Genomic DNA, 27,269 nt, shown 5'->3' with positions numbered 1-27,269 from the left:
TGCCGCAGTCTGCTGTTCTAGCTGGGCCACCTCCACCGGCCCCCTCGTCATCAGCGCCTCAGCCATCATCGCCTCAGCCATCAGCGCCTCAGCCATCATCCCCGGTGGGTCCAACCCAGTCTCCTCCGCATTTGGGACCTGTCAGCTCATAACGACACAGAGATGGCGATTGCATCCCAGTGCTGTTGTCAGGTGCCACGTGGGCCCACTGACCTTGGGCGTGCCTGTGACTCCCTGTGATCCATTGTGCGGGTGCCCATTTCGCATGAGGGAGCTGTATCCTGCTACTAGTGAGTGTGTGTGTGTGTGTGTGTGTGTGTGTGTGTGTGTGTGTGTGTGTGTAAGAGAGAGAGAGAGAGAGAGAGAGAGAGAGAGAGAGAGATAGAGAGAGCACCGCTGAGTATAGCGTCATCATGTGTGTGTACTCAAATGAACCGCCAACTGTATTAGTGCAGGCTGGCCACTAGAGGCCACCTATAGGAAGTGTGCAAATGGCATGGTCTATGCCATGCTACCTACCAGCAACTCACACCAATACACATGTGGAGCAGCACTGAATGACTGTCTCTATGTTCTTCTAGTTTGTAGAGCTCACATCAGTTATCCTGTGTAGTTACGAGAAGCTTATCTCTGCTACTGATCAGAGGTTTATGAATGAAGTCATATTTGTGTTACTTGGATCTGTTTCATGAATTACTGGATCGGTTTCGTGTATTACTTGGTTACTACAGTATAAAGCTGTTCTCATGAACCAATTTGAGTATGCTGGAAATCTACCAAGTCAGACAATTAATATATTATAACAAAAGTGAAAACAATTTCAGAAATTCTGTAATACAAGGGAGAAAACAGTAGATGAGATCAGTTCTTATAAGTAAGAACACAGTCTCTGAAAATGAGGATCTATATAAATGTGTTCACATTTTTTTTGTTCAACAACTGTATGTAACACTACAGGTGTCAAACTGACATTACACATGGAAAACAATGAACTACAACATAAAATTATAATATTAAAGCCTTGTTGTTGTTGTTGCGGTCTTCAGTCCTGAGACTGGTTTGATGCAGCTCTCCACACTACTCTATCCTGTGCAAGCTTCTTCATCTCCCAGTACTTACTGAAACCTACATCCTTCTGAATCTGCATAGTGTATTCATCCCTTGGTCTCCCTCTACGATTTCTACCCTCCACACTGCCCTCCAATGCTAAATTTGTGATCCCTTGGTGCCTCAGAACATGTCCTACCAACCAGTCCCTTTTTCTTGTCAAGTTGTGCCATAAACTCCTCTTCTCCCCAATTCTATTCAATACCTCCTCATCAGTTATGTGATCTACCCATCTAATCTTCAGCATTCTTTTGTAGCACCACATTTCAAAAGCTTCTATTCTCTTCTTGTCCAAACTATTTATCGTCCATGTTTCACTTCCATACATGGCTACACTCCGTACAAATACTTTCAGAAACGACTTCCTGACACTTAAATCTATACTTGATGTTAAAAATTTCTCTTCTTCAGAAACGCTTTCCTTGCCACTGCCAATCTACATTTTATATCCTCTCTACTTCGACCATCATCAGTTATTTTGCTCCCCTAATAGCAAAACTCCTTTACTACTTTAAGTGTCTCATTTCCTAATCTAATTCCCTCAGCATCACCTGACTTAATTCGACTACATTCCATTATCCTGGTTTTGCTTTTGTTGATGTTCATCTTATATCCTCCTTTCAAGACACTGTCCATTCCATTCAACTGCTCTACCAGGTCCTTTGCTGTCTCTGACAGAATTACAATGTCATCGCCAAACCTCAAAGTTTTTATTTCTTCTCCATCAATTTTAATACCAACTCCGAATTTTTCTTTTGTTTCCTTTACTGCTTGCTCAATATACAGATTGAATAACATCGGGGACAGGCTACAACCCTGTCTCACTCCCTTCCCAACCACTGCTTCCCTTTCATACCCCTCGACTCTTATAACTGCCATCTGCTTTCTGTACAAATTGTAAATAGCCTTTCGCCCCCTGTATTTTACCCCTGCCACCTTCAGACTTTGAAAGAGAGTATTCCAGTCAACATTGTCAAAAGCTTTCTCTAAGTCTACAAATGCTAGAAATGTAGGTTTGCCTTTCCTTAATCTTTCTTCTAAGATAAGTCGTAAGGTCAGTATTGCCTCACGTGTTCCAATATTTCTACGGAATCCAAACTGATCTTCCCTAAGGTCGGCTTCTATCAGTTTTTCCATTAGTTTGTAAAGAATTCGCGCTAGTATTTTGCAGCTGTGACTTATTAAACTGTTAGTTCGGTAATTTTGACATCTGTCAACACCTGCTTTTTTTGGGATTGGAATTATTATATTCTTCTTGAAGTATGAGGGTATTTCGCCTGTCTCATAAATCTTGCTCACCAGATGGTAGAGTTTTGTCAGGACTGGCTCTCCCAAGGCTGTCAGTAGTTCTAATGGAATGTTGTCTACTCCCGGGGCCTTGTTTCGACTCAGGTCTTTCAGTGCTGTGTCAAACTCTTCACGCAGTATTGTATCCCATTTTGTCTTCGTCTACACTCTCTTCCTTTTCCAGAATATTGCCCTCAAGTACGTTGCCCTTGTATAGACCCTCTATATGCTCCTTCCACCTTTCTGCTTTCCCTTCTTTGCTTAGAACTGGGTTTCCATCTGAGCTCTTGATATTCATACAAGTGGTTTTCTTTTCTCCAAAGGTCTCTTTAATTTTCCTGTAGGCAGTATCTATCTTACCCCTAGTGAGATAAGTCTCTACATCCTTACATTTGTCCTCTAGCCATCCCTGCTTAGCCATTTTGCACTTCCTGTCTACCTCATTTTTGGGACGTTTGTATTCCTTTTTGCCTGCTTCATTTACTGCATTTTTATATTTTCTCCTTTCATCAATTAATTTCAATATCTCTTCTGTTACCCAAGGGTTTCTACTAGCCCTTGTCTTTTTACCTATTTGATCCTCTGCTGCTTTCACTATTTCATCCCTCAAAGCTACCCATTCTTCTTCTACTGTATTTCTTTCCCCCATTCCTGTCAATTGTTCCCTTATGCTCTCCCTGAAACTTTGTACAACCTCTGGTTTAATCAGTTTGTCCAGGTCCCATCTCCTTAAATTCCCACCTTTCTGCAGTTTCTTGAGTTTTAATCTACAGTTCATAACCAATAGATTGTGGTCAGAGTCCACATCTGCCCCTGGAAATGTCTTACAATTTAATACCTGGTTCCTAAATCTCTTTTTTACCATTATATAATCTATCTGATACGTTCTAGTATTTCCAGGATTCTTCCATGTGTACAACCTTCTTTTATGATTCTTGAACCAAGTGTTAGCTATGATTAAGCTATGCACTGTGCAAAATTCTACAAGGCGGCTTCCTCTTTCATTTCTTTCCCCCAATCCATATTCACCTACTATGTTTCCTTCTCTCCCTTTTCCTACTCTCGAATTCCAGTCACCCATGACTATTAAATTTTCTTCTCCCTTCACTACCTGAATAATTTCTTTTATCTCATCATACATTTCATCAATTTCTTCATCATCTGCAGAGCTAGTTGGCATATAAACTTGTACTACTGTGATAGGTGTGGGCTTCGTGTCTATCTTGGCCACAATAATGCATTCACTATGCTGTTTGTAGTAGCTTACCCGCACTCCTATTTTTTTTATTCATTATTAAACCTACTCCTGTATTACCCCTATTTGATTTTGTATTTATAACCCTGTATTCACCTGACCAAAAGTCTTGTTCCTCCTGCCACCGAACTTCACTAATTCCCACTATATCTAACTTTAACCTATCCATTTCCGTTTTTAAATTTTCTAACCAACCAGCCTGATTAAGGGATCTGACATTCCATGCTCCGATCCGTAGAATGCCAGTTTTCTTTCTCCTGATAACGGTGTCCTCTTGAGTAGTCCCCACCCGGAGATCCGAACGTGGGACTATTTTACCTCCGGAATATTTTACCCAATGGGACGCCATCATCATTTAACCATACAGTAAAGCTGCATGCCCACGGGAAAAATTATGGCTGTAGTTTCCCCTTGCTTTCAGCCGTTCGCAGTACCAGCAAAGCAAGGCCGTTTTGGTTAGTGTTACAAGGCCAGATCAGTCAATCATCCAGACTGTTGCCCCTGCAACTACTGAAAAGGGTGCTGCCCCTCTTCAGGAACCACACGTTTGTGTGGCCTCTCAACAGATACCCCTCCATTGTGGTTGCACCTACGGTACGGCCATCTGTATCGCTGAGGCACACAAGCCTCCCCACCAACGGCAAGGTCCATGGTTCAGGGGGGGGGTAAAGCCTTGTGCTCTTGTTTATTCAGTTGACAGGTTATGACTCAGAGCCTTACTGCAATGTAATCAGTGTCCAATTCAGGACTGTCATGCAGATTCTCATCCAGTGTAATGAAAAGGCTGGAAGAAAGATTAGGGTTTAAGAAACTGTCCTCTGCCCGTGTAAACCGATACATTACCAAGCAGTGGTGAATTTCTCACTGCATGCATTACCTCCCCAATAAAGGAAGCTGATGATGTGGTGAGCATTCACCCAGCTGAAAGCTGTTTTGATTAAGAGTAATGTTTTCTGCCTTGTATGGAAAGTAATTCACTTGAAAAAATTACAAAAACAGAATTGCTGGCCAATAATTACTTTCACAAACTGAAATATCAGAACTGCTGGTAATGTCACATTTATTTTTATATTCACCTATCCCAGTTTTCAAACTAATAGTTCTTTCCTCACAGAGGAGAGGGTCAGGTTGAGAAAGGTTCGAAAGAAAGGGTGGGACACTCAGAGAGACCCACCCGTCTCATACTAAGTGACCAGCCCTTCAGTATTAACCTTCTTCAACCAACCCTCTCTCTCTCCTTTATGAGGAAGGAGGTATTAGTTCCAAAAGCTAGGGTAGTGTCAGGATTTACTCTGGCAGTTTTATTTCAGTTACCAGCTCTGTTACTTCAGCACCCCTGAACTATTGCTGCAATACAGAGGATACAACTAGCAATTCTCTAGCTATCTCCTGGAGCCCCCTGAGTCCAGGCTGTTCCAAGCTGCAAATTTCTAAGGCAGTTGTGGCATGTTCCCTGCTCAGGACAGCATTGCCATTCACAGTGATCAAGCAAATGCATTGGCACAGCACAGAAGCACCTAAGAGGTTGGTGACTGCAACTGATATTTCTCAGACAATTACAGACAAAGTTTTTTGAATGTGATTCCATGTTGAAGGAATGAGAAGTATAGGAAATATACACAAATAATTCTGTCAAAAGTATATTATATAGATACTGCATGTCTGAACTTAAGTTGTCAATGCATTTTCAGTATTCATGTGGAGTAATCTGTTCATTGTTGTGTCTTTAAGAACAAATCTTACCTAGATTTTTATTCTTTCCATTGCTGAGAAAAGCTGCTCCCAACAGTATATAGACACAAAAATAAATAATTTATTCTGCAATTTTGTGTAGCTTGAGACGTGTATCTTTATGTAATGAATGATGCCAATGTGACACATTTAGATTGTTGAAATATCTGTCCTAAAGGAAAGTTGTATTCCGCAAGTCTATCACTTACAACTTGGCTGATCATAATACATACATGGTTGAAACTGAAAAAGGAACACTAACTAATTTCTTTCTCAGATCAAAAAGGAATGTCATGCAGTAACTTATTCGAAATGATCAGATGCACTATTATGTCTACTAGCAATGGTAAACCCGATTTGGCGCACTCACACACTGCATCATTCCCAATTCATTTCAAGAAAAGAGAGAGCAATGTTTTGCATGGGTGCTAAAGGAAGACAAAGAATTTCTTCTTGACTAAGCTGTTGCACAGCACTGGGGTACATTATTTCCCAATAATATTCTGCTTTATGACTTTCAGAAATCCTTTAACAGTCGGGAATCTAAAAGCTGCATAGCATAAAATTTAAATATTTCATGACAGTTTTCTATTGTTTCTGTACACAGAAATGAAGCAATGAACAATGATAATGTCCTTCCAGAATTTATGTTGGAGCTTTATTTTCTAAACGAGAGAAAGTTCTGCTGATGCCAAACCATATGTTGTGCACTGTCTATGGCTACAGAATAGTGTTTCCCACTTGGACAATCATGCTTTCCACTCATTCACAAACAGCTTCAAAAAACCTGTAGTGATGTGTAATTGAGCAGTACTACATCCAGTAGTTCCTCAATTACTTGCAGCTCCAAATCACACACAAATACTGAAAATCAGTACACAGTTGGAAACAACTGAGCTGTTTCGTCAAATAAGAGGAAAAACGTGAAAGCCTTAGGCCTTTCTCCCAGAGCTGTCTCTCCAAATCTACTACCACATCCCAAATATAACAATACATTATTTGCTTTCACAGACAATGATCTTCAACCCTCTCTGGCTGCTTTGGATATTATCATTCTGAACTGATACCATACACAATTTTAAGGAGACGCTAATGGAAAAAGTTAGCTACTTACTGCTGTACTGTGAGCAATTTTGTAGCTTATCTGAACTGCTACATCACTTTTGATCCCTTTAGCGTTAGTTACCTGTGAAGTATGCTACAGTGGGCAAATTGTTGTAGCATAGTTCTAGACCTTCTATAATATGAATGTGCTTTTCATAACTAACCACGTAAAGATATATAATGAAGTCATATGTCACAATTCTTAGCTCAACTGAACACTTTGTGGCACACAATGCACTGCAGATAATAATCCTTATCAACAAACAGAAATCTCTCTCTCTCTCTGTCTCTCACACACACACACACACACACACACACACACACACACACACACACAGATACCAGTCGACTACACTGACTGCAGCTTCACTGGGCTGGTACAATGCAATTAACCACACAAGTGTATGTGAATGTGGACTGTAAGCTCTGAACAAACATTCATCGGCAAGTTAGCAACATTCACAGTCTTGTTTCTATGTTTATCAGTGACACTCAGCTTCACCTACTGGGTGAGTTGCTACCTTTACTCCTTCTATAATTTATACTCAACCAAAGATTCCCCATCACTACAATCATCTCGTAGTGGATGGATGGGGCTCCCAGGTCTAGCCGTATCTGTTGCTGTCAATGTTGGAATACAATGGTGAATCTGCTGGATGTTATGCCAGTTATAAAGTCTTGCAGTCTGAGGGTTTTGAGGACTGTACAAGTCTAATGCAAAATATTTTGTAGTAATAAAAGTTACATATTTTGCAGCACTAAAACTGAAGCAGTTAAATTAGAAAGCACAAAGTAATTTTTTTCTTTCTTATGTTCTCTGTTTTATTAAGAATGGATTTAAAGAAGATTTGTACCAAATGTGGAATAGTTAAACTTCATTTTTGCTAATTGTTTTGATGGTCAACACCATTATATCAAGTATCATTCTCATCATTCCTGTGCATAAAGGCTACCACCACCAGCCCATGGAAGGGTTACAAGGTTTGCTGGATGTTGCAATTGCCTAGATTGTCACAACTATATGATCAGCAGCAAGTGCTGTTGCTGTTGGTAGACTCTATGAAATGCCAGTTCAACTGACTAGAATGTAAGACTTTTTGTTATTCCATTTGTTACTGATATGGTTTTGTATATGTGAGATTTTGCTACTGAGGAAAGAATAATGAATAAAACTTTATTTTTCTTGTGGGATTATTCTCTTGGATTTCGTGTGACTACTATCTAGCAAGTGAATCTGAAAACGCCAACTAATCCTTCTGTTGTTATACATGCCTGAATAAATAAATATAGGGAGATGCACAACAAAATAAAACTACAATAAGGCTGAGAGAGAAAATTCTACTTACCAACATTTGCACATACAGGTATACACAGCTAGTCCAAAGTCACAAGCTTTTGGGAGCAGAGGTTCATTCATCTGGCAAAAGAGGAAAGGAACACAGGAATTAATTAGGAAAGTTCCTCAGGATAGTGTACCAAAGGCAACAGAGCACAACAAGATGGCAACAGGGACTTTCCTCGTGCAGTCTACAATGTGACAAGTGACAATAACAGCGCAGCACGTTTCACCAAAGTACTTCTGACTAAATACAGCCAATACTGCTTTCTTCAGTGCTTCGCATAATGAACTGATAACCGAGATATCCTGTGGGATACTACACTGGCAATGAATACTCAATCACATACGCGTTCTAACTATTTCATTATGGAGGAAGTGTTACTTAAATTTCTGGAACACAAACAGCAGAATCAACAACACCAGCAGCAAATAACATGGTGTCAAAACTAATATTAAGAGGAAGTAACTGTGCAGCAGAAATTTTAAATAAAGGAACAGGAAAAACTGCAGGAAAAGTGTCAACTGCAGCAACTGTTAGCAGAGTCCATTATACTCCTGGAAGTAGCAACTGGTGGCAGCATAAGATCCATCTCCCCCTGTCTGCAAGTTTCGACAAGCTGAGGAAGAGTTGGAAAGTTCTTTTGTGTATTGTCAAGAAACAGGCATTGAAGACCCTATTGGCAGAGGGCATTGTTGTTGTCTCCCAGTAGTGTTTTGTACAAGTTAATGCAAAATTAAAGCCGCCAAAACCTTGTCATTCACTGATATTTGTAGACTATCCGGTTTACACACCAAACTTATGTTGCAGCCACTCAATTCCAGCTCAGTTAATGGCACAAAAAGCAGTCTAATCCCATATGGTCTGGGTAGCTGATTTACAAGGCCTCACCTGACAATGAATTTTTAAATGCTGGGCTCATGATTGGTCTATTTGGAATCACTCATACCAGGTAACATTAGATGACAGTATTTAGAAAAGTAGTCGTCAGCAGATTAGCTTCCCTAGAATGGTAGTCGCCAATGACAAAATGACATTAGGAATGTAGATCACTAATGCTCACACACTATTGGTGTGGCAAAACACTTAAGGTGGTGCCCCTCGACTAAGCTGGTAACAGGCATTCATCGAAGTACACAGTATGCAATGGATTACAGTAATTTTGGCCAGACTTATCACCTTTAAAGCCATAAGTGATACCAACACTGTGATGGAATGTATTTCACCTGCAACAAAGCCAAGCACATGGTAACTGTTTACCTTGTTTCATAGGCACTGATTTCAATCGGCGCACAGCATAATGCCAGTATTTGAGTCAACAGACAAAACTATGACAAGGCTGATACTCACCCTCCATGCTAATGGAGAGGGCTTAGAGTTATAAGTTGACACGCCTTTGCATCATTAATTAATGCTGTCCTATAGATCATTGGTCCTCCACTGCTCCAGAGAACATAGCAGTGAGTGATGTCCTACGGCAATTCAGCTGTGCTGTAGAGCACTATCATTTCTTGTTGTAGCTTTGCCAGTACCAACAAAGGTTTACAGCATAGGCCACCTCTTTAATGCTCGTTTTCCAGATACGGATTGCATTAACGTAATGTGATATAACGTCCCATTTGACAGTTTAGAGACTTTCTTGTGTAACCTATAAGCACATTCTTGGTGCTAAATATTTTGTGACCTGCAACCCTCTGAAGCTGTCAGTGCGAGCACATTTTTGCAGTGTGGAACCAGTATCATGTGTACAGCAATTAAGACGAAGTTAGGCAAGCTACAAAACATGCAGTTCATACTGCTGATCTCTTCCAGCTGGTGGGTCGGTTTGGTGGACACATATTTACAATTGACACTTGACAAGGAAACAAAATAAGTATTATTTCTACATTCAATTGTTTGCATTTTGTGGTCACATGCATTTTGACCATATTTAAAAGGCATCTGGGGCAATTAAATAAAGATATCCCCCAATATGTCAACTACCTCGGTTATATTGAAACGGGCACCATGCGGAACCACTGTTTGTGTAATTTAAAAATGTTATTGAAGCAGTCAGTGACTTTTAGTGAAGGCTGGATGAATACCATTTCTCTGGGCTGACTGTGGACCTCAAACACTTAAGGCAGACAATAAGTAAGGAGAGGCTTATGTGCACTTTTCAGCATATTTGGTGCTAACTGAAGGTATTAGGAATTTGGTACCCTTTCCAGATAGCAATGTGGAAATGAAATAATTCGAATTCCTGCTGGGCAGTAATTCTGATAACGTCAGCATAAACTGTGTAATGGCTAAGGTGCTCAGATGGTACCTGTCATGCTAGATCACAACAGTGCCATAGGTGATTTAGTAGTATTGTATCTCAATAAGGAACACAAAACATTAGCTCTGGAGAGGAGCATAAGAAATGAGGCTCAGGTTTAGAGGAATAGTTGATACTGTACTTGGGAGATATGTATTTAGTAGAACAGTTATTGATAGTGAGGAGACTCGATGGCATACAGTCACTGTAAAGAAATTTCTACTGGATAACAGGTGTAAAACAAAGCACAGGGTTTATATACATACAGGCATCATGAATGACATGCATTTGGCTGTCAAGAAGGAAATGCATGAGTCCTTCAAAGACTGTTGTAATGGAATTTTATCACAGGATCTCTCACAAAACTAAAATTCTGGTCATATATAAAGGTTGTTAGTAGTAAAAAAGATAGTGTCCTGCCACTTATGGACGAAGCAGAGACTGAAATTGAGGGTAGTAAATACAAAGAGGAAACACCTTATTCAGTTTTCAAATGTTTCTTTACAAATGAAAATCCAGTGGTATTGCCCTAATTTAATTTTCACACCTCTGCAAAGATGAGTGATATGTATATTAACGTCAGTGGTGTTTAGGAACAGCTGAAATTGTTAAAACTGAATAAAGCTCAGATTCTACACCAAAGTTACAGCTGGGTTAGGCCCTCTTTAAATCCCAATCTACCACAGATCCCGCAAACAAAAAATATACCCCGTAGTTGGAAGAACGCACAGGTCAACCAGTCTACAAGAGGGGAAACAAAAGTCACCCACAAAACTACTCTCAAATATCCTTGACATGCAATTGTTGTACAATCTAACATATTCTGATCTCAAACGTAATGAGGTATCGTGAACTGAATGACCTTTTCCACGCCAAGCAGTGCCGATTCTGAAAACATCGACTGTGTGAAATCCAAGTTGCACTTTCCTCAAATGACATTCTCAGAGCCACAGATCAAGATAGTCAGGTAGACGCAGTATTTCTCCATTTCTGAAAACATGTGACTCAGTACCACACTTATGCTTAATATTAACAGTTTGATTTTATGGGGTATTGAGTGAAATTTGAGGCTGGAATGATGATTTCTTGGTAGGGAGGATGGAGCATGTTATCTTGGATGAAGAGTCATTGACAGATGTAGAAGTAACTTTGGGTGTGCCCCAGAGAAGTGTGGTGGGACCCCTGCTCTCCATGCTGTGTATTAATGACCTTGCAGACAATGTTAATAGTAACATCAGACTTCTAACAGATGATGCAGTTATCTATAATGATTTACTGTCTCAAAAAGTTGCACAAATATTCAGCCAATCTCGACAAGGTTTCAAAGTGTTGCAAAGATTGTAATTTGCTTCAACCGTTCAGCAATACAAACTTGTATGCTTCACAAAATGAAAAAAATTGTAGTATCCTATGACTACAGTAGCAATGAGTCACCGCAGAATCAATCAACTCATACAAATATCTGGGTGTAACACTTCGAAGGAATATGAAATGGAACAATCACATAAGTTCAGTCCTAAGTAAAGCAGGTGGCAAACTTCCATATGTTGGTAGAATACTACGGAAATGTGAAGGAGAAGGAGACTGCTTAGAAACCACTCGCCCAACTCCTTTTACAATACCGCTGATGTGTGTGGGATCCACATCAGATAGGAATAACTGGGGGTATTGAATGCATACAGAGGGGGAGAGCATCACGGATGGTCACAGAGTTGTTTGATCCATTGGAGAGTGTCACAGATATGCTGAAGAAACTGAACTGGCAGACACTTGATAGACACAAACTAACCCGGCAGAGAATACTCACAAAGTTTCAACAACCAGCTTTAAATGATGAATCTATAATTTGGCTTCAGGCTGTTGTGTGTTGGTCTGTGAAGAGCTTAGCACAGTTGCTCGCTTTAGATAACCTTGCCCTAACGGGACTTCAGATTGACAGCTGTACAGCATTCCCTTCTCTCACACCCATGATAAGCTCACCACAAGATATTACACCTAGTTTGATGTAGCAAGCATGCTTCTGCACTTTAAAGAATTCAATGCTATATCTTTTTCTGCTGCACCTACTTGTCACTTGAGACCATTCCATGCAACTAAACTTGAAAAATATCTATTTCTGGGTGCATCTTACTCTCTACCAATGTCTCCTGCATTTGAAAGTATAACACTCTTTCTGTCCCTCCTTCACATCCTGAACTCATATCTTTCATCTGTCAATTTGCATGCAGGATTCACATGGAATTTTGATACCTTCTTTCCATTTGTATTCACGGAATCAACTGCAGGTCTCATCATCACGCTCCACCTGATGTAAATTAGTTATCTAACTTTCTCTGTTTTCTTAACAGTGATATTCTTTAGCACACTTTGATTAAATTCATCTTTCTCCTGGAAACTGAGTGTGGCTATTACATTAAAGGTCCTGAATTGTCTCTACACACTGACAAGCACTTCACTGGTAAGCCCTACTGAATTTAAAGGGTGAGCCACTGGTAAGCAATGCGCATCATACATTAGCTGGCGTGCAACTGCTGCTAAGCTTCACATGTTGACATGATGTATACAAGGCTGCCAGTGGGGATTAAACGTACAGGTAAAACACAGTAACTTGTCACAAGGTATTCTCTCCAACAAAACAACTATCAACATTCTGCCTGTGTCACTGAGTAATTTGGGTGCTTTTACTAAACACTGATAACTCAGAACTTCAAGTACAGGAACGTCCACAAATCTAACATCAACTTAACTTCTGCAACCTGCCCTTCCCTCCTTGTCATTACAACAATTTTTCTCTATTTCTCATTTATAGCCTGCAGTCCTGAATCTTAAACTTTTCTTTCCTGACTACTGCTTCTCCACCACATGTATGAGTATTTCAGATGAATTATCCTTATTTGCAAATACATGTTTTGATGAGGTCTTACTACCATATATGTACAATTTGATTAATGCGTATAAACATGTGTGAAACTAACTTGTAGCCATGGGAGTCGTACTGCTCCAACAGCCATTCCAGTTCAACCATAAAATTCACTTGTAATGATGCTTTCAATTCACCAAGCGAAGGATGTAGTAAATCAGCAAATGTAATCGATGTCATCTCTGAATGAGTTGGCCTAGAATCGAGCACTGTTGTAAGGAAAAAATTGTACGGCGCACCAGCTGCTAGCTTCTCCAGTACATTGTCACTGACAGGTACCACTGACGAGATGTTGTCCCACTGTTCCCTGATCTTCCTTTTCATCTCCAAGCGGGATTCCTTACTCAGTCTCTCAGCACCTTTATCATGTGTTGCTTGGTTATTTGAATAATTACTTGAAGAGGATGCTTCCGAAAAACGTTCTTTCAATTTTTCTGTGGATGTCTTCTGTTGGACATTCCTCTTAGATTCTCTGGAATCTGAACTGGAACTTCTAGATCCAACAGATGTACTTGGGCTATTTACTGTTGTATGAGCTTGTTTCTTAGGAGCTTGAGATTGCTTGTAGACATCCCTCATAAATGTGCTGGAACTAGCAGCTTCCTGCACTGCAGGTTTATTTTTAGGCACATTCCCTTTTCCTGAAAAGTAGAAAAACTGATCTAAGTAACATCAATATGAAGATAAAAAATTCAAATATGAAACAAAAGCAAATAATCATCAGATTCAATAAGCAAAAATTTTACAGAATGTATGTAATATGTTTCCCTTCTATTTATTTCATTGTCCACATATGATGTATGGAGAATTTTCTCAAGGGAGAATCAGCCTAGTAGACAAAAAAATTAAGTGACAACACATACTGCATATAATGAAAACGAGGGAGGTTAAAACTATTACTCTTCATTAGGAAGATTAAATTTTGGTATTTATGGACCAAAACCAATGGAAGACGGAAAAATTAGTGACTTTTTAGAATTACGGATAGGAAAAAGTACAGAAACATGAGCAGACCTTTCAGAGCTTTTTAACCAACTTTCCCCAAATGTACTACTTTATTTTTATTTTATACATATTCGATGGATCCTTAGTATGACTGCCTCACTTTGATGTGGAATGAATAGAATACAAGAAAGCTCTCCATATATAATACTAATCACTTAAGGGTGTACACTTGTCACTTTGGAGCAGTGCAGATGATATCAAACTGATACCAAAAGATACTCTCACCTTCTACCACTATCATAAAACATGGCAATGAAGTGATGTTTATATTGCATTCATTTTATGGAATCAGCGCAGTAAGATGGGTTGACATGCAGGCGTGGCAGAATGGGAGATGAGAGCTACCGTGTTTGGATGTTCCCATGGCCACGCTGTAAATGAAGTTATCTGAATAGTTGGTGTATCAAGCTAACTGTGCAACATGTCTATAAGGAATGGCGCACCACTTGCACAAATGTAACATGTCTTAAGAACTGAAATTGTTAGGAGAATCTAAATGACAAGAGACCAGAGATGGGTGTCATGCTTATTAGTGATAGTTGGTTTCAAATCTGACAGGAACAGCTGCTGTGAATGAATGTAGATCAATTTCAAATAGTTTTTGGGCAAACATTGGGAAGGGAACTGCATGCAACTGACATCTGCAGTCTGGTATCTTGGGTAACCCCCCTCTCCCCCTCCTCATCCTCCTGTGGGCCCTGGACCTTGATGCAGCAGGGTCACTTGGGTACCTAAACAATACTGATTGCCGTACCCTTGGCGCAATGGAGGGCATCTGTGGAGACCAGACAATGTTGTGGTTGCCGAAGAGGGGCAGCAGCCTTTTCAGTTGTTGGCTGGGCAACAGTCTGGATGTTTCACTGAACAGGCCTTGTAACATTTGGCCAATAAGAGTTTGCTACACTAGTATTGCAAATGGCTGCAAGCATGAAGAAACCACATCCATAATTTTTTTCTGAGGGCATGCAGCTCTACTGTATGACATCCTCTTGGATAAAACATTCTGTCCCCCATTCGGATCTCCAGGTGAAACTTGTCAGAAGGATGTCCTTCTCATGAAAAACAAAACTGTGGAATTTAATTCCCTTAATCCGTTAGTAGATTTTTGTTGCTGTTGTGGCCTTCAGTCCAGAGACTGGTTTGATGCAGCTCTCCATGCTATCCTATCCTGTGCAAGCTTCATCATCTCCAAATAACTACAGCAACCTACATCCTTCTGAACTGGCTTAGTGTATTCATATCTTGGTCTCTCGCTATGATTTTTACCCTCCATGCTTCCCTCCAGTACTAAATTGGTGATCCCTAGATGCCTCAGAACCAACCAAACACTTCTTCTAGTCAAGTTAAGCCACAAATTCCTCTGCTTTCTAACTCTATTAAGTACCTCCCTCCTCATTAGTTACGCGATCTATCCAGCTAATCTTCAGCATTCTTCTCTAGCACCACATTTTGAAAGCTTCTTTTCTCTTCTTGTCTTAACTATTTATCGCCCATACCTTCAGAAAGGACTTCCTGATTAGAGAATTTAAAAAGGAAATGGGCAGGTTGAACTTAAACATAATGGGAATTAGTTACTTGTAGCAGGAAGAACAGGACGTCTGGTCAGGTAAGTACATGGTTGAAAGGATAAAATCATATAGGTGTAATGCTGGAGTAGATCAAATGATGAATAAGAAAAGTGAAATTCGGGTAAGCTATTACAAACAACATAAAGCACTCCGTCTTCAGTCCACAAGTGGCCCATCAGGACTATCCAACCGTCATGTCATCCTCAGCCAAGGATGCGGATATGGGGGGAGTGTGGTCAGCACACCGCTCTCCCGGTTATGATGGTTTTCGTTGAGTGGAGCCACTACTAGTTGGTCAAGTAGTCCCTCAATTGGCATCACGAGGCTGAGTGCACCACGAAAAATGGCAACAGTGCATGGCAGCCTGGATGGTCACCCATCCAAGTGCCGGCAACGCCCAACAGTGCTTAACTTTGGTGATCTGATGGGAGCTGATGTATCCACTGTGGCAAAGGCTGTTACTACAAACAACGTAGTGAATGTATTATCACAGCCTAGGTGAAGAGTAAGCAAACACCAACCATAATAGTACATGTTTATATGTTGACTAGCTCTGCAGGTGATTAAGAGATTGAAACAATGTATGATGAGAGAGTTAATACACAAAACATACAAGAACTAAGTGGGAAAAATAAGCATCAATGACAAACAATGAAGTGACCAGATTATAACGGGTGTGAGACAAGCATGCCGCCTTTAGCCATACTGTTCAATCTACACATTGATGGCGCCAAGATTGGGGGCTGGGGGTGGGAAGAAAGGTTCAGGAGTTGGATTGAAAATCAGAGTGAAAGGATATTTGTAATAAGATTTGCTGATAACACTGCCATCCTCAGTGAAAGTGAGGGAGCATTGCAAGATCTAATGAATGAAAAATACCCTAATGAGCACACGTTACAGACAGAGTGAATCGAAGAATGACAAAAGTGAAGATGGGTAGTGGAAATGAGACTAGCAATAAACTTAATATCAAAATTGGAGGTCATGAAGTAGACGAAGTGAAGGAATTCTCCCACCTTAAATACAAAGTAACACAAGACAGATGAAGCAAGGAGGACATAAAGAGCGGACTAGCTAGGCAAAGAGAGTATTCCTAGGTTTCAGACAGCATACTCAATTTCTGAGAACATATGTTTGGAACACAGCATTGTAAGGAAGTGAATAATAGGCTGTGCGAAAATCAGAAAAGCAGGGAATAGAAGAGTTTGAAATGCAGTGGTATAGAAAGATATCAAAAAATAGTTGGACTGGTACAATTAGGATAAGGAGTGAGGAGATTGTCCCCAGAATTGGAGGTGAGAGGAACAATGGGAAAACATTAACAAGAATGACATATATTAAGACATCAGGAAATAACCTCCATGTTACTCAAGGCAGCTGCAGAGGATAAAAACTGAAGAGTAAGACAGAGATTGGAATATATCCAGCAAATAAATGAGGACATTTGGTACAAGTTGTACTCTGAAATCAAGAGAATGGCACAAGAGAGGTATTCGTGGCTGTCACAAAAGCAATATGAATACACGAATTGGGAGAAAAAGACTGAAAGGGGAAGCAACCTTGTAGAATTTTGCACAGAGCACAATTTTTTCATTGCAAATACTTAGTTCAATAATTATGGAAGAAGGCTGTATATATGGAAGAGACCTTTGAGACACTGAAAGGTTTCAGATTGATTATGTATTGGTAAGACAGAGATTTTGAAACCAGATTTAAACAGCAAAACATTTCCAGGTGCAGCTGTGGACTCTGAATATAATTTATTGGTTGTAAACTGCAGATTAAAACTTACTAAACTATAAAAATTGAGGAGATGGGACTTGGATAAATTTAAAGAGCCACAGGTTGTCGAGTGTTTCAAAGGAAGCATTAGGCAACAAAATGAGAACAAAATACAATAGAAGACAAATGTGTAGCTCTAAGGAATGAAGTAATGAATGCAGCAGAGAATCAGATGAGCAAAAAGACAAGGTCCGCAGAAAGCCTTGGATAACAAACAAGACAATTCAATTGATGAATGGAGGAACTGTAAAAATGCAACAGATACAGCAAGCAAGAGGCATTCATGACTAGGGAAAAGATGGATGCTGCTTGTAGGAAAATTAAGACTTCACTTAGCAAGCCAGCACAAAGCAAAGAAGGAAAAGTTGAAAGGTGAAAGGAATATAAGAGGTGCTATACAAGGGAAATGAACTTGAAGAGAATTTAGAGAAAGGGAGGAGTAAGTTTAAGATGACATGGCACAGGAGATACTGTGAAAAGAATTTAACAGGGCACTGAATAGCTAAAGGTTTAAACAAGACCCTTGGAATAGATGACATTTCCTCACAGTTACTAAGGTTCTTGGGAGATATTCCTTTTTAAACTAATCACCTATCCTGATACAATGCTTTATTCGCCTAAAGTTTCAGAATATCGGCATTACACATCATTCAAATAAAAAAACCAAACTGCATTGGTTGTCAAGTTTGATATGATATATTGAGTCTTTCAGTAACTTGAGAATATTGTGATCTTGTAAACAACAGCACATGTTCTAAATTCGCTGTTCTATAGAAGTTTTAGTATTTTCAGTGCTTGCAGCACTGACTTCGATAAGCTTTACCTTAATATTATCTGCGTTAATCATAGGTAAACACAACTGCAAGCTAAACAGTAACACATTGCAAGAATTCCCATTTATTAACCCTCAAGAGGGCACACCATTTTATATAACATGAGTGGGTGTGTAACAATATTATTAAAAGGATGGATGCTACTCACTATATAGCGCACGAGCAGGGTAGGGGTAGGGGTGGGGGATGTTAAAGTGTTGCTTGCGAAAGCACAGAGGGGTGAGGTGGAGAGGGGGTAGGGCAACTAGGTGCAGTCGGGAGGTTAGATGGAGGATGGGCGGTGGGGGGGGGGGGGGTAGTGGAAAGGAGAGATACTGTGTAGTGCTGAAATGGGAACAATGAGGGTGCTAGACGGTAAGGACAAAGACTAATGAAGGTTGAGGCCAGGAGGATTATGGGAGCATGTGGTATAATTTGTACACATGTAAAGAATAGCTGTCTTTATGTTACTGAGGTAAACATGTATGAGCTAAATCACAGTTTGATTTTAGTTTAATTAAAGAATGATTAGTCACAACAAGATACAGCAATCCCAACAATGCTGTTAATTCACACCTTGTAGTTTCTTTAGCATCCCTCCCTCTGGAATACTGTACACTTTTTTTCTTAGACTGAATCTATATGTTAGTGTATCTTACTATTTTGTCAATCACTTCCGGCTAAGTATTGTCCATAAAGCTTTTGTTTTACTTATGGCCCCTCTGGCAACTCGTTTAGACCCAGGAAATATTTTTACAATATTCTTTCTTTATGTTTTTGTGGTCACATTAGCATGTATTTTATTCAGCTTACATCTTTTACTCCTCCCAACAAAAATATCACAAGTGGAGAGTGACTCACCATGGTGTTCTTGTTCAGAATACGAATTGTGACCACTTTGCGTGATATGCTCCTCACCTTTCTCAGACATGTCCACTGTTGATCCCATTATTCTTTCATGATACTCTGAAGACCAGACTGCCTGGAGTGCAGGCAGTGAGTATGTAAAACAACGCAGGTCACAGTACTAGAAGATGATGACTAGGTCACAATGACAGCCAGCTATCAAGTGCTAATGTGCTACAGCACACTGCCATTTCACTTTGAATGTGAGCCGGAAATTGGAATGAAATTATGCCATTTCTCTTCGAATGCGAGCCAGAAATTACAATAAAATGATGCCATTTCTCTTTTAATGCATGCAGGTATGTAAATAAAACAGATCCAAATATATTTTGTAGCATTCTCTCTGCGATAACTAGAAATCATTGTTGAGAGCTGAAATTATGGTCAGCTACACTGCAGTCAACTTAGAGAAGTGACGCAACTGTGTTTTCTACTGCGCATGCTTTGTGAAGTCATCCCTTCCACCTAGTATTTTTCTTTGAAATTGTGTGTAGTGAACTGTGGAAGAGTAGCATATGAGAATGCTTTTAGGCATCATTGTTGTGACAGCACTGTGGGTGAGTGGTCAACAGTACAGACTGGTAACTTGCAGATCTGGGTTCGATTCCCACTGATACAAAATATAAAAACAACAGTTGAGTTTATATATGTAAAACTAATATATTAGAGTTAGTTATGATCACTACTCTTACAAGTCAAAAGGCTGTATGCTAAGTGGTGGCTAAAATTTAGTATGAAAGTGATTTCTGCAGATGATCTGCTAAAGAGGCCCAGTAGATCGTTTGAGGAGAAAGTGAGATTTAAAGAGTTAGGCAGATGCGCTTCAAATGTAAATCTAACAACAGAGGGGTTTGGATGAGGCTCATCGATTTGGCACACATAAAACTGAAATTTCGAAATACCTGTAAAACATTTTGACTGTCTTCTTAATTGTCCAGAACATAATCTATAAGTTCTAATACTCAAACAATGGAAGCTCCAGGTTGGAACAATAACAATATAATGAAAAGATAGATTGCTACTTACTGTAAAGGTGACACGTTAAGTTGCAGACACAAACAATTAAGAGACACTTACACATTAGCTTTCGGCCATTAGCTTTCAGCCACAGCCTTCATCAGAAAAAAAAGAGAAACATACATCATTTACTCACACCAGCAAGCACATCTCATACATAAACGACTGCCAACTCTGACAGAATTCTGATCCAAGCTGCCACAAATGGTGGTCATGTGTGCATGAGGTGTGCTTGCTTGTGTGAGTGAATGGTGTTTGTTTCTTTTTATGACAAAGGCCAGGTATGAAAGCTAATGTGCAAGTGTCTCTTAACTGTGCCTGTCTGCAACTTAACGTGTCATCTTTACAGTAAGTAGTAATCTATCTTTTCCTTACACTGAAGTTCTAACTCAAACACTCATGAAAACCTGAAACATTTACCCCCAGCTATGAAAGAAATGGAAGATGTTATTAAAGCTTTATAAAGACAATGGAGAAGATTCAACTTCAGCAGAACTTTTGAAATGGTCTCTACTAAAAATTAAAAAAAGAGCTAAAATTAATCTTTGAGAAAACCTGGAAAACATGAAAATTTCCATGAGAGTGGAAGGCAGCCCTTATACACCCATTACATAAGAAAAGCAATAAACAAGACGTTATCAACAACAAAGGAATTTCCTTGCAACCAGTTGCATATTAACATAGTTGCCAAGAGTACAAACACAAGAGAGTATTTACGTGAATATCAAAGTGGTTTTAGGAATGGCAGATCATGTTCTGAAAAAATATTTAATGTGAAGTCATCATTTGCCACAAATTACTGAATTCAAAAGGTCAGTATTTTTCTTTGAAACTGTGTGTAGCATATTGTGCAAGTGTAGAGTATGAGACATTTTAAACTGTTATTCTCATGACACTACCGTGGGCGAGTTGTCTAAAGCACAGACTTGTAATCTGTAGACTCTTTTTCAATTTCTGCCAATACCAACATTTTTTTCCATTTTATTTTATTCCTCAAAATGATAAACTAATAATTATGAAATTTAAATATACTTAACATATAGTGGAGATACCGAGTCACAGATAGGCACAACAAAAAGATTTTTACACTTAAAGCTTTCGGCCAATGGCCTTTGTCAACAATACACACACACACACACACACACACACACACACACACACACACGCAAGCACACACACGACTGCAGTCTCACACAACTGAAACCAGTGTGGTTACAGTTGCCCGAGACTGCAGTCGTGTGTGTGTGTGAGTTGCGTTTGCATCAGTGTGTGTGAGTATGTGTCTATTGTTGACAAAGGCCATTGGCCAAAAGCTTTAGGTGTGAAAATCTTTTTGTTGTGTCTATCTGCAACTCAGCATCTCCGCTATAGGATGAGTAGCAACTTCCCTTCTCATAATACTGTACATTTCGTCATGGATTTTCCGTTGTTTTATTAAATATACTTAAGCAATTGAGTCTACACACATACAATTAATAAATTCAATTTAGATATTATCACTTCTATTTTAAGTCAAAAGGCCAAAGTACCACACCATTGCAGCACAATGGTATAATTTTGCACAAGCTGCCACTGTTCGGTAGGTCATTGAAATACTGTGCACAAAAATGAAGTTAATAACTCAGCTGCATACCTGAAAGCACACTGTATGGCAAATGAAACATAAGGGGCAAATGCACTAAAAGTTTTCACCTAAGCAAGTGGCAATTTTTAGAGCAGAACTTTATGTTTGATGCTTAAGATGGAACATGAAATCTCTGAATTGCAAATTAACATGTTGCAGTGACAACTGGGGACTGCTTGGGAGAAAACTTATTTTTCAATTTTGCTAAATACATTTAAAATTAAGGTACCACATACAGAAGCCTAATTCATAGAATGGCAGAATTTGTAAGTCACTGTGAAAATGAAGTGGGCATGGAACAGATACTAAGCAACTAGAACTGAAGACACTCCACGAGATAAGTGAAAACGACACTGAATTACATATGTTATTGACTCATATTGTTGATTATCAGCAACTGTATAATGGGTTAGATATGATGATGATGATGATGATGATGATGATGGTAAACTTTTGATACTATCATTTATTACAATGTTAAGTTTTGAATAACATCGGGGAAAGGCTACAAACCCTGTCTCACTCCCTTCCCAACCACTGCTTCTCTTTCATGTCCCTCGACTATTATAACTGCCATCTGGTTTCCGTACAAATTGTAAATAGCCTTTCACTCCCACCTTCAAATTCTGAAGGTGGCAGGGATAAAATACAGGGAGCGAAAGGCTATTTACAATTTGTACAGAAACCAGATGGCAGTTATAAGAGTCCAGGGACATGAAAGGGAAGCAGTGGTTGGGAAGGGAGTGAGACAGGGTTGTAATCAATCCCCAATGTTATTCAATCTGCATACTGAGCAAGCGGTAAACAAAACAAAAGAAAAGAAAAATTCGGAGTAGGTATTAAAATCCATGGAGAAGAAATAAAAACTTTAAGGTTTGCTGATGGCATTGTAATTCTGTCAGAGACAGGAAAGGACTTTGAAGAGCAGTTGAACGGAATGGACAGTGTCTTGAAAGGAGGATATAAGATGAACATCAACAAAAGCAAAACTAGGATAACGGAATGTAGTTGAATTAAGTCGGGTGATGCTGAGGGAATTAAATTAGGAAATGAGACACTTAAAGTAGTAAAGGAGTTTTGCTATTTGGCGAGCAAAATAACTGATGATGGGCGAAGTAGAGAGGATATCAAATGTAGACTGGCAATGGCAAGGAAAGCGTTTCTGAAGAAGAGAAATTTGTTAACATCCAGTATTGATTTAAGTGTCAGGAAGTCATTTCTGAAAGTATTTGTATGGAGTGTAGCCATGCATGGAAGTGAAACATGGACAATAAATAGTCTGGACAAGAAGAGAATAGAAGCTTTCGAAATGTGGTGCTACAGAAGAATGCTGAAGATTAGATGGGTAGATCACATTACTAATGAGGAGGTATTGAATAGAATTGTGGAGAAGAGGAGTTTGTGGCGCAACTAGACTAGAAGAAGGGATCGGTTGGTAGGACATGCTCTGAGGCATCAAGGGATCACCAATTTAGTATTGGAGGGAAGCGTGGAGGGTAAAAATCGTAGAGGGAGACCAAGAGATGAATACACTAAGCAGATTTAGAAGGATGTAGGCTGCAGTACGTACTGGGAGATGAAGCAGCTTGCACAGGATAGAGTAGCATGGAGAGCTGCATCAAACCAGTCTCAGGACTGAAGACCACAACAGCAGCAGCAGCAGCAGCAACAGCAGCAGCAACAACAAGTTTTGAATTCTGATTAACGTAGAAGTTTTCCAGTACTGATTATTTTCTTACACAAATAAGATGACAGATAGAAAAAAATTATGATACTTTTTGTGGAGGTTTACTTAAGGAAGAGTAAACCATTATTTATGGAGTCATTAGATAATCAAGCAGAATCTGTAAAATTACAGGACCACGGTCTTCAGATCTGATCCCCAAAAATATACTAATTGGATTAGTGTGACAATATTAGATCTGCCACTCAGCTTCCAATGCAGACAACAACAATGTTGAACATGACCAACAACAACTCAATGCAGAGGTGGCATAGGCATCAGTTCTGAGGGAGTAAGTTGTTTACCCCTCAACACGCTTTGTTTGGGTTGCAGTACATCCAAGTTTCTGAGCACATAAAAGATATAATCTAGTCATCAATAACACAAATTTGCACTTGGGGTTAATTTACAGCCAACCTATTTACTTGCTGACTTATGGAACGAGGGAGCAGAATGGCTTAGTACTTTCAGAGTTTCTGGGGGCACCTGAGCTGAGCCTTAATGCCCGCCAATTACATGTGTTACGCTCCATCACTCCACCTAGGAGCCAGTGCTAGTGCACTTGCTGTGTGGGAGAAAACTCACTAGAAGAACACATTTGAGCATAGCTTATTCTTTCTTGCATTTGACTGATGTTTCTTCGTTATAGATGAAATGAAAGCTGATAGCACTGACAATTCAAACACATTGAGATCGTCCAAGTATAAGGAGGGAGGAGCATCTGTGTTATCGCAGAAGATTTTAATTGCTGCAATCCACTCCACCTATGAAAACTTAGATTTGGAAAGACACATCATGACATCTCACCTGTAGTATTTAGCAATAGGGTCAAGTACATTTAATCATTTAGTCAAACCTTGGTCAGCATTTCTTGAAAAAAAAAAAAAAAAATTATGCTCGACTTGCATACCTAGTGTCTCCACCAAACAATGGGACATAGAATTCATAGTAAAATACTAATTACAAGAGCACTGCAGTCAGTGAGAACCAATGCTTCACACTGGAAGCACATTCATTGTAGCGAGTGTTCGTTTTTAGGTATACATCGACTGTACGAGCAAATTTTAAAAATTCCATAAATAAGTACTGCAAACTTCCACAACTTACAGATCTTTAACGATAAATAACTGTAGGGGGAAGGACTCGAACTGGCAATCCACATGTCACCAGCTAACAACTGGTGATGTTGAGGTCACTGGTTTGAGCCCTATCTCCTGCAGTTATTTATTGTTTAAAATCTGTAATTTTTGGATGGTTCTGAAACTGACTGACTTATTAATGAATACTGCAGTTTAACAGAATATGTAAGAATACACAAAAATGCTGGTGCAATTAGAAGCTCCTTCTACTACGAATTTTATGGCATATGGACAGAGAGGAAAAACTATAGACTTACCTTTTATTCCATTTTTGGCATTAAGGTCCTGTAGTATCATCAACTGTGCCAAAACAATGGATGGTGTAGTCTTTGGCTTATAATCTGGAGGCAGTTTAGGTTCTGCATCTTCTTGTTGCTCTAGTAGCTTATCCACTGTTGAGATTACCATGAGATAGTAAGGTATCAGCAGCAAAGCAATCAATATACGTTTACAGCCAGAAGATTTTGACCAGCCATCTAACAGCATATTAGTACTTCTTCAGAATGCAAGCCTCTTGCAGTTTATCAGGCCACGCATTCTCTAAGTCTTTAGAATACAAACATAGATAACAAGAGATGTCAATGCATAGGTCACACAATTAATGCAGATTAGAAGGTGGTGTTCTCCTACTGCTGTGACCAATAAAATTAATATCTCATGAATCTAGGGGCAGGATTTCAAATGGAATTCGTCATCATCCTCCTCAAGCTGTACCAGTTTTGTGGCCTTGTACCTCGAACAATTGCTGTTAGAAGACACTATGTTTGAAGAGGAAGCTATCAGCCAAAAAATGATGGGGGTGGTTGGCAACAATGTTGACATACTTCACAATTCTCCTTATGCCCTCTACAAAGACCAAAGCTTTCCACGAACATAATTCTGTCTTAATTGTTCTCTGTGTATCCACTGATACTTGTGCCGGACAGACATTGAGGAAGACGGTGTACGTTTGCACGAGCATCAGTATAAAATAATGTGAAGTACAATTCAGTTTACCAGATAGCTAGCTTGCATCATGTCAAGGTCCAGTTACAATTTCCTCTTGTACACTGGAACTGTAAATGATAATTCCATACTCACAAGAGTATGGTTTGCTGCAGGAACTGATTTTACTCTTCTGTCCATTACTCCACAGATTATGATTTTTTGTTTTGTTTTAGAGCATGAGCAAACCACCAATATCAACATTCTTGAATGAGTAACCTCATCATCTTTTAGTGATCTCTGCAATATTCAGCCAATTTCAACCGTATTAATGATGGGAACACACGAGTATCTGAAGACTTACTTTTTCAGTGATATCTCCTCCTAGATGGCATTTGCCATAGCCATTTGAATTAATAGCTCTATCCACACACTGCACATGGAGCTGGCTAAACAATGTACACATATTCCCATCAGTTGTAACACTTTGTTAAAAGTTTAGTGCTCTCCACATGAATTGGGCAACCTCATAGTAATGGTGGAGGGCTGGTCATAATTTTCTGACTTATCACATATTAGAACTATTTCAATATAATATTGTCACAAAAGACAAAACATTTTGGGAGGAAGTCTGTAGATTCAAGACTGAGTTTATATATAAGCAGCAAATAAAAGAGGTAATATGCCGTATCACAAATAATGAAATATAATGTATATAAAAACAAAGATGAGGTGACTTACCGAACAAAAGCGCTGGCAGGTCGATAGACACACAAACAAACACAAACATACACACAAAATTCAAGCTTTCGCAACAAACTGTTGCCTCATCAGGAAAGAGGGAAGGAGAGGGGAAGACAAAAGGAAGTGGGTTTTAAAGGAGAGGGTAAGGAGTCATTCCAATCCCGGGAGCGGAAAGACTTACCTTAGGGGGAAAAAAGGACAGGTATACACTCGCACACACGCACATATCCATCCACACATACAGACACAAGCAGACATATTTAAAGACAAAGAGTTTGGGCAAACTCTTTGTCTTTAAATATGTCTGCTTGTGTCTGTATGTGTGGATGGATATGTGCGTGTGTGTGCGAGTGTATACCTGTCCTTTTTTCCCCCTAAGGTAAGTCTTTCCGCTCCTGGGATTGGAATGACTCCTTACCCTCTCCTTTAAAACCCACTTCCTTTTGTCTTCCCCTCTCCTTCCCTCTTTCCTGATGAGGCAACAGTTTGTTGCGAAAGCTTGAATTTTGTGTGTATGTTTGTGTTTGTTTGTGTGTCTATCGACCTGCCAGCGCTTTTGTTCGGTAAGTCACCTCATCTTTGTTTTTATATATAATTTTTCCCACGTGGAATGTTTCCTTCCATTATAGAAATATAATGTATATTATAGATAGACTGTCCTGAAAAATGAATATCAATGTTCGAACAGAAAGAATAAATGCATCACAGTCTAATGTAACTTACGGCATGTCAGAACTAACATTATTTGAGGGTTCGAGTAAACTAAAATGCAGGTATCTGTATCATTACTAAAATATTTATAGATAACCATGTTTACAATCTACAAACTATGCATCCACAGCTTACTGTCCCTTATTTACAAAAACTCTTCCTCCACTGATGTTAATGGTATGCTGTGTAACCACATTTTGTGTCACAGTATAGCCTCCAACATGTACCAATTGCAGCTGAATCAGCTGATACCTTCCCTTGAATTTCCACGAGT

General features: G+C 39.4%; 1 protein-coding gene across 1 annotated transcript in view; it reads right to left on the bottom strand.

Moving 5' to 3' along the window:
• LOC126473573 (probable tyrosyl-DNA phosphodiesterase) overlaps nucleotides 1–27,269 on the bottom strand; it is a 99,176-nt gene that overhangs the window by 56,787 nt on the left and 15,120 nt on the right. Inside the window, exons 3-4 of the mRNA XM_050100712.1 lie at nucleotides 24,874–25,008; nucleotides 13,096–13,681 (exon numbers count right to left, since the gene is read on the bottom strand). Coding sequence (XP_049956669.1) covers nucleotides 13,096–13,681; nucleotides 24,874–25,008 — 721 coding nt within the window. The remainder of the gene's footprint in view (nucleotides 1–13,095; nucleotides 13,682–24,873; nucleotides 25,009–27,269) is intronic.

The sequence above is a fragment of the Schistocerca serialis genome, chromosome 4 (assembly GCF_023864345.2).
Source record: "Schistocerca serialis cubense isolate TAMUIC-IGC-003099 chromosome 4, iqSchSeri2.2, whole genome shotgun sequence".
Taxonomy (NCBI): domain Eukaryota; kingdom Metazoa; phylum Arthropoda; class Insecta; order Orthoptera; family Acrididae; genus Schistocerca; species Schistocerca serialis.
The sequence above is the reverse complement of the archived record's forward strand: the minus strand, read 5'-3'. Positions and strand labels throughout refer to the sequence as shown.